Consider the following 8698-nt stretch of genomic DNA (forward strand, 5'->3'; position numbering starts at 1 on the left):
ATAATTAAATTTAAATAAATGATTATTCATATAATATGTAATCAATATATTTTAGAACTTGTTTTTAAATTTAATTAATAAACATATAATTAGAAATAAATATTGCCGGGTAGCTTAGTCCCTCCCACTCAAGTTAGAAATTATTCTATGAAAGTATGTGCTAATGTGTTAAAACTTAACCATAAAAATTTATTGCACAAATATCTAAAAACCATGACATGAATTTTGCAAATATATCTAAAGTTATGGAAGAAGATATGAGAGATGACTATGTGCATGTCATTGTATTTGATAAATGTTGCAAGTTTTGGCCCAATCAAACAATTGAAAATTAGTTTTACAATAACATCTAAAAAAAAAATATTTTTTTAAAGTTAAATATCATAATTTGCATTTTTCAAATGCTAAACTAGTAATGGTCAACAAAAAAAAATTGATTGCCATAGTCATTCCTAGGAAATTAATTGATACATGTAGTGGGGAAATTAATTTCCTACTCAAAAATTTTGGTAGGTGGTAATAGCTAGTAAGTTTGCACATTTACATTTTTACTGCTACTTATTAAAGTGTTAAAGAAAACATAAATAATGGAAGGTAGTAACTAGTGGTAAGTGCTTCAATTTACATATTATTCCTTTTGATGCAAAGACATGCTTGAATTAAGGTGGACAATAATTGATGGTAATATGTTATTTACTAGAGTATGATCTATTTTCAAGGATTTTAGTTTTGGGTGATTTTATTGAAAATTTTAATAAGAAATTAGCACCACACACTTATCTAAAAATCATAACATGGATATTGCAACTATATCCAAAAATTACAGCAAAAAATCTCAGATTATCCACATGGTATTGAATCATTTCAAAGATAATTTTTACAATAATATTGAAAGATAAATATTTAATTTTTAATGTGAAACATTATAACTTACAATGTTGAATGCTAAATTAATAGTAGTCCATAAAAAAATCAATTAATGTCATTTATTGACGTTGTATTGAATCATTTCAAAGATAAATTTTTCAATAATATTGAAAGACAAATATTTAATTTTTAATGTTAAACATTATAACTTACAATGTTCAATACTAAATTAATAGTGTTCAATAAAAAAATCAATTAATGTAATCATATCTTGGTAGTATATATATATATATATATATATATATATATATATATATATATATATATATATATATATATATACCCATTAAAAATTAAGTTATAAAAATTATAAAATACTTGAAAAACACTAAATTTTCAATCAAATTAAAATCAAAATATTTATATATGTAGAAATGTAAATTTTATATACAATATGAATAATATTATTAGGAATGGGTATATATCCATATAAATTTGAATATACCAAGCTCTAAGATGAATACAATTTTTTGAGATGTAATTATTTCTTTAAATTTCTTCTCAAAGAAAATGTTTTCATTTTAACAGATTTAAGTCTTCTTGAAACTTGGTAAATCCAAAAGTAAATAGATCTATGTTAATGTACATTAAAATATTTTTTTTTTCTATGTGTCTTATTATCATAAGCATAAAAAAATACAACATAAAAAATATTAATACAAATTCCACAAACTCACATTAACATTCACATTAAAAACTAAAATTATATAAATAAATACATAAATGTAAATATATTCCTTGTTCTAATACATAATTACATCAATTATAAAATAAAATTAAGAAATTAAATAAAGGAAGAATATCCATTTATAAAACAAACTTAAAAAAAATGAAATGAAGAATGATCCATTTATAATAAAAAATATTTTATATGAATATATAAAATGGTGGTTTATTAAAAAATAAAAATAAAAAAATAAAATTTAAGAAAATAAAAAATCTAATCTATTGTGACTTTTTATTATCATTTCATTATAACAAAAACATTTCTCCCTTAATAATAATTATGAAGAAGGTTAATTGTGTTCCTGAAGAGGTTAATTGTGTTTTCCTTAACCTTCCTCCGGTTAATCAAATAAACTAAAAGTTATTCAATTAACTATCTTAAACTTATACCAAATATATATTATTAATTAAATTTAAACAAATATTTTAATTAAATAATTAAAAATCTTCAATTTTAGGCCAAATGTATATTAATAATTAAACCTAACAAATAAAATATTCATAATTGTTTTAGTTTAAAATAAAATATTTATTCAAATAAATTGAAATATATTATTATTTGAAATTTCATACATATTGTACAAATAAATAAGTCTAATCATGTATATTTAATATCATAATGGCAACCAAACTTATAAGACTAATCATGTATTCATAATATCATAATGTCAAGCAAACTTATAAGGGCAATTCAATTGAACATTGTAGTATTATGAATTATTATGTAAACCATGTCAAAACTTATAAGGGTAATTCAATTGATCATTATAATATTATGAAGTATAGTGTAAACTATGAGATTTAAAGTTCAAATTCTCAGTGAATCAACTCAACAAAAAATATATATATCATAATGTCAAGCTAACACAAATTAAACATACTTAAAATTGGAACGGATTATGTTTTAAGGTCCTATGTTTCAAATTGCTTACTTTGCATTGGAAAGCACCATGTTTCAAGTTTTGAATGTAGATTTATATAAGATATATGTTAAACAAATTCTAATAATAAATAATAAATTTAGAAAATAAATTTTACTCCACTCTTATTTATATATTTAAATGAATAATAATTTTTATACATGAATAACAGAAAGTTAGCCTGTTCTCTTATGGACTATCAACTGGTTATTCTAGGTGGGATCGTTTTCTTTGAATAATATGATGAGTTTGTGATTTTTTTTGAACAAAAGCAGTGACTCTACATTCCCTGTTAGCAGTCAGAAATAATTGTCCTCACTGATAGTTTGACAACTAAACAATAATAAGTTTTACCACTTTCAAAAAAACACAAAAATAATTTAACACACTTCCCAATAAACATTGCAGAATAATAAACATTGCCGAACAAGTATTGCAAATGAAAAACAAGAATAAAAAACATTCCAGTCTTGATTAAACTTCAAAACCACTTTATTGAGGTACGGGTTAATGTTTTGATATCATGGATCGCAGAATTTCAACATTTTATCTCCATATCTGGCAGTACAAAGTGTGGGCCTCTATCATATCTTCGCCCGTGTAATCTTCTCCATATTTATAAATATTTTTCTGTGATCCATGCAATGGCATAAGAAAGGCTATCGAAAATTATATAAAAAGAATTAATGTGCTCTCACCAAGATAGATAATTCTAGACTAATTAATGCTCAGATTCTGCCATAGTGGCGCTGAATATTTTCATGGGTAGAGGATACCAGATCGCCTTCGTTACGTAAAAAGCTTCTGGACTCAGCGTGTAAATGAGGATAGTAAAGCAGGGAGCAGCAAAGAATAAAAGCAGAACTTTATTGTGCACTAACTGTTTGTAATGAAAGCGCGAGGAAAGGCCAGTTTGAAATAATTACTGTGCAGAAGTCAAAGAAGAGGATTTGGCAAGTAAAAAGGGCGCACGCATCGAGAAATGGAATAACTGTTTTCATCACAGTTTCTATCGTTGGTACCCACAAAAGAAAAGCAAACTTTACTAATCACATATGCGCTCACACACGGGTGGGGTTTGGCCATTTTTTAAAAACCTTTTCTGGTTCTACAGTCATGGTTTTTTAATATTTCCTGGAGAAGAAAATGATGTTTTTGCCTATTTAGGTCAAGATCAAGTGAAATACTACATTTACTGATCAGTAGAAAATATCATTGGGTTTTATGTCAAGGGGCTTCTTACAATTTCTGTGATAGCATTTTATTGATAGGTAAATAGTTTTTTTTAATCTAACATTAGAGTCAGTTTTTTAAAACTCAGAATAATTAAATAATAATTATAATAATTATAAAACAAAAATCATGATAATAAAATTATTAATTATTGGGTTTTATCTCAAGGGAATTTTACAATCTGGGTGATAGCATGGGTAAATTTTTTTTAATCCAATATTGGAGGAGCTCCCCAAAAGCTCAAAACAATTGAAAAATAATAATAACAATAAAATAAAAATCAAGACAATAAAATTATTGGGTTTTATTTCAAAGGGAGCTTTACAATCTGGGTGATAGCATCTCACTCATAAATAAATCGTTTTTTATCCAATACAATTTGAGTGATAGCATTTCACTGATAAATAAATCTTATTTTATCTAACATGAAAAGATTCAAAACTATTGAAAAATAATAATAATAATAATAACATAAAAATCACACGGTTTTATCTCAAGCAATCAAACAACTTTTTACAATCTAGATAATAGCATATCACTGATGAATAAATTGTATTTTAATCTAACATTAAAACCAGCACAGCCAAAGCTCAAAACAATTAGAAAATAATAAAATAAAAATAATAATAATAATAAGTGGCCAATCATCAGAATTGCGTTCTTTTTCTAAATTTCTTTCTCCATCGTGTTATTATATGGTGTTAGATGAGCATTATTGGAAAATGTTGTGCATTAATGGAGAGGTTAATATATTATTATTGAGCTGTTTATTCTTGACTGCAAATTTTCAAACTTGGGTTTTCTGGGTCATACTTTGAAACGATGGATTGTGAAAGTTGAGCTTTCAAAAACAGTCAGTGGAGCAGGTGAAACCGTATCCAATGGCAATATCTGTTAGGAAATAATGCAGAGAAGTCAGACGTAACGCCCACCGTGTAGGTTTTCTTTAAAACACTGTTAAACGCATTCATACTTGAATGCAAAAAAGAAAAATATCAGAGTCAGGGAATTGGTTTTAATTTTTCTGCAGTTGTAAACAGTAAACTGATTTTACTATTTGTTAGAATGAGTGGGGGTGAGTAACAGGTGAGCCAACAACTTCAACAAGAATTTGAACAGAGCTCAATTAAAATCTGCAAGTCAAAAAGAGAATAAGTTGTTAAAATGTCAAGGACACCCATGAACCCATGTCTGCCATGGGTTAGACAAAGTTATTTTATATAATTTTACCAGCAAAGGGCCACAGAAACATTGATTGACATTAAAGAATCCAGATAACAGATCCAGTATTATTTGATAACGAAGTTATTATATTAATAATGTCTATGCCCGAGTCGGTGAAGTAGACAAATTTCCTCCAGACTGCAGCCACAATAATAGTTACAGATAATACACATTGATTTCTCTACCTATATGACAATAGTAGTCTACTAGCACCTTGGCCTTCGAAATAATTTTTTTTTTTTAATCCTCGGTACTGTTGTACTTCAATGCAGCTTTTTGCAATAATACTGCAGTCAAAGAACAAGGTGCTAAATCGACTACATGGACTGGGTTGGCCAGAGTCCATACATGAATTGCCAGTTGCACTAAGGCCGTATACTGCCTTATAGGAAAAGAAAATCCCTGTATATAGTATAGTTGACATGTATATAGTGGAAATTCTTCTACTTCACAGAACCTAGTGAACAGGTTGTAAGACCTCATGCATACACATTTTGTACTGGTATGCCATTTGCCATTTTCTTGGTGTGGATAGATCCCCCGGTGTGCTTATTAGCAAACCACTCTCAATACATAAGAGTGTTTTGTTAGTCAGCACACTTCCCAAATACATACATGCAGTCTTAAAACTTGAAGAAAAAACACTAAAAAAAAAGACCTAAAAACAGTGTTTTATTCCTGCAACAGATCAGCATAAATCTACTTGTAATTCAATTTATGATGATCTGTTCAGCTTGCTGATGTACTGATCACTGGGAGCCTCCAGAGAGTTCATCATCTTCCGAACCCTGGTCCTCTTCATCTTCAAAGGAATAATTGTCAGCTTCCCCTTGAGGAGCATGGCCATGGCCAAATGCCCTGATATGGTCCTTGAGAGAGCGTTTGTGCTTGAAGTCCGATCCACATGTGCAGAACCAAAGCTTTCCACAGTTCTTCTCGTGTGTTCGCCAGTCCCCTCTCACTGCAAATGATTTGCTGCACTTTCTGCACATGAAAGGCTTCATGCCATGCTTGCGCTTGTAATGGGTTTGGAGGGTACGAAAATCCTTGAGTGGCTTTGCACGAGGATGATCTATGTTGTTCTTGCACCCTTGCGCACAGCAATAGCATGGCAGCCTCAGCATTGCTGTGGGCTGTGTACCTCTCAGAGACTCCGGACCTTTTCTGTACTGAGATCCATGTCCCCACATATGCATCTGCACAGAAAAAGGAAAAAGAAAAACATAGAATTGCTTCGTATAATCAGATCAAAAATTGCCCGCAAATTTATGAATCTGATTATACATCAGACTAGCCTAGCAGACTTTGTTTCTGTTTGTTCCTTGACCTAAATGCTCCAACTTACAGAAACTGGATTTGCAAATGCACACATATCTTGGATTATGATCTAAAGAGAAGCCATGCAGGCTGCAGCAACTCAATAATCTAAACAAAATCATAATCTGGTGCTCATCTTAGATTTGACCCTAACATGTGAATCTGTGAACAACCTAACAAGATCTATGAACAGTAATTGAATTCACCATAGATCTTGTTCAACTATTGCACAAAGTCTAAGCAACAAAGACATCCTGAAACATTTTCTGTTATGAAAGCAAGTCTCTTTCATGCATGAGACTAGATCAGAGAACTTGTTATTGTTATAAGATATTGCTTTCTCGCTAGCAGCTTAGGCAGACATACCTGCATGTTATTATATCTATTGAAGGTCTTGCCACAGACTGGACATGAGAACTGAGTAGGTCCTATGAGAATCTGTGCTGAAGTTGGTATCCAGTACTGCCCCTCGGGGACCCTTCCTGCTCGTAATTTCTCTTTATCTGCTGCATGATCATAGCTATAATTACTCCCGGATTGATGATCAGCCTTGAAACTCACAGCAGCCCCAGAGTTATTATCATAATTGTAACTGTTAGTGCTAGGAGGACCGATATGCAAGGCCACCGTTACATTATCATTAAGCTCCTCATCATGGTCATGATGATCCTCCTCGTCTTTTCTGTCGTGCCTTTCCAGGTTATGGTCAGTTGGGTTCCTGGGAGGGCTAAGGGTGAGAAGTGGCAGGGCTTCCCTCAAGGGAGGGGAATCACACCTCTCAGGCAGCTGTGGAGGGCACTGGTCCAAAGTCTGTGGAGTATAAGATTGAGCAGAATACAAGGCACTGGGGGGAATATATGTGGTCAAATTGGATCTGGGGTCAAAGTTCTCCATGCAGGGAATGGCCATGGGAAGATCAGAGGCAGCTAGCATCCCTGAAGAGGGTTTGGGTTTCAGCCATTCTGTGAAGGAAATACTAGGATGGGCTGTCATTGGAGCTGGAGGCCCACCAATATCAGCATGATATCTCCTCATATTCATAGTTTCCAGATAACTAAATTCTCTCTGAGACAGCACAGCTAAACCATATTCCTCTGGCTTCTGCATTGTGGAATGAGACTGGGCCGACCTGCAACAAAGAGAAAGACGTAAAGATACTGAAAGAACTCGGCAGAAACCATGAGAAAACAATGCAAAAGGGCTTATACCAGGACAGAAAACATTATTATAATAGAAAAGAAAAAAAATAATAGAATGGCCTGGCCTTATTGGCTCACCTAACTAGGTCAAAACCGTCATTGAATCCCACAAAACGTACTTGCAACACATTATCCTAAGCCTGGGGAATGACAGTCAACATTCTCCCCCCTCTTTTTCTCCCCTGCCAAACCCCATGCTTTTTGCAGAGAAATGAATTTTAATACAGGAATAGTAAACTGCAAGACCGACAGATGTGGCTGCCCTCTATATTTTCCCCAGGGGCTCGGTCAACAAATACTATCTTTTTTCATTTGCTATTCCACATGCCAAACTAGAGGACACACATGTATAAATGTAACAAACCAGCAGTTGCAGATGGGTTAGGGCAAAACACAGGGAGAAAAAATAGGGTTAGAGTTTTTGAGTGCTGTGAGGCCTCACCTGCACAAATTGAGAAACCCCGAACCCCCAGTGACCCGAGGGAAACATAAATATATATATAATATATACACACAGAAAGAGAGATTCTTGGATATATATATATATATTGTATATATATTATGGTGGAGGATTCAAGAACGAGGACAAGTACGACGGATTTAAGGGCAGATATATCAGCGGGAGACTGCACAAATCAGACACATTTTCTTGTGGATGCGTGCGCGCACACCCTATTTTGTGCTTTGTGCAGCAATGAATTTACATCTCCATATTGAAAAAGTTCATTTTTTTAGTGTTATTTCACAACGAAGGCAGGGATTCTTAGGATTTGTGAGGCCCCCTCCGCGTTCTTTACACTCTTTTGCTTTTCTAATTTGGGACAGACCATGTTCCCGCACGCAAGCTCTCCATGCATTCATACATGCATGCATGGACTTCACGACAAGGAAAAGCCAATGCATATAGTTCACATTCATACTAAACCAGATCCCCACCCCCTCGAATCCCCGTGTCAGACCCGTTAGCCACCTTTAGCAAATTTCATATATACATTCAAATTAATATACACACATTTTATTTGCAAATTGCATATATACATTGAAATGGTGTTTTAGGTTTTGGGTGATATGTTAATTTTCTTTTGGGTTAAATTTTGATTTTTGTTGTTTAAAATAAGTCTTTGAGTATATATATGGATTTAATAACCTTAA

The 8698-nt window shown here is 32.1% G+C and overlaps 1 protein-coding gene across 2 annotated transcripts; it reads right to left on the reverse strand.

Annotated features, from left to right (window-relative positions):
* Positions 1 to 5095: 5095 nt before the first annotated feature.
* LOC149220075 (zinc finger protein WIP5-like) lies at positions 5096 to 8249 on the reverse strand. 2 transcript variants are annotated; one of them, XM_089384632.1, is made up of 3 exons: positions 7989 to 8249; positions 6714 to 7476; positions 5096 to 6226 (listed from the first exon to the last, which is right to left on the reverse strand). In XM_089384632.1, the coding sequence occupies exons 2-3, from the start codon at positions 7452 to 7454 to the stop codon at positions 5780 to 5782; spliced, it is 1188 nt and encodes a 395-aa protein (XP_089240758.1). In that variant the 5' UTR covers positions 7455 to 7476; positions 7989 to 8249; the 3' UTR covers positions 5096 to 5779. The 2 variants fall into 2 exon arrangements, with proteins under 2 accessions (XP_089240758.1, XP_089240757.1); XM_089384631.1 differs by having other exon boundaries at positions 7625 to 8246.
* Positions 8250 to 8698: the final 449 nt, after the last annotated feature.

Source organism: Pinus tabuliformis, chromosome Q (genome assembly GCF_031772625.1).
Source record: "Pinus tabuliformis cultivar Carrire ecotype Pingquan chromosome Q, CPIR1, whole genome shotgun sequence".
In the NCBI taxonomy this organism is placed as follows: Eukaryota; Viridiplantae; Streptophyta; class Pinopsida; order Pinales; family Pinaceae; genus Pinus; species Pinus tabuliformis.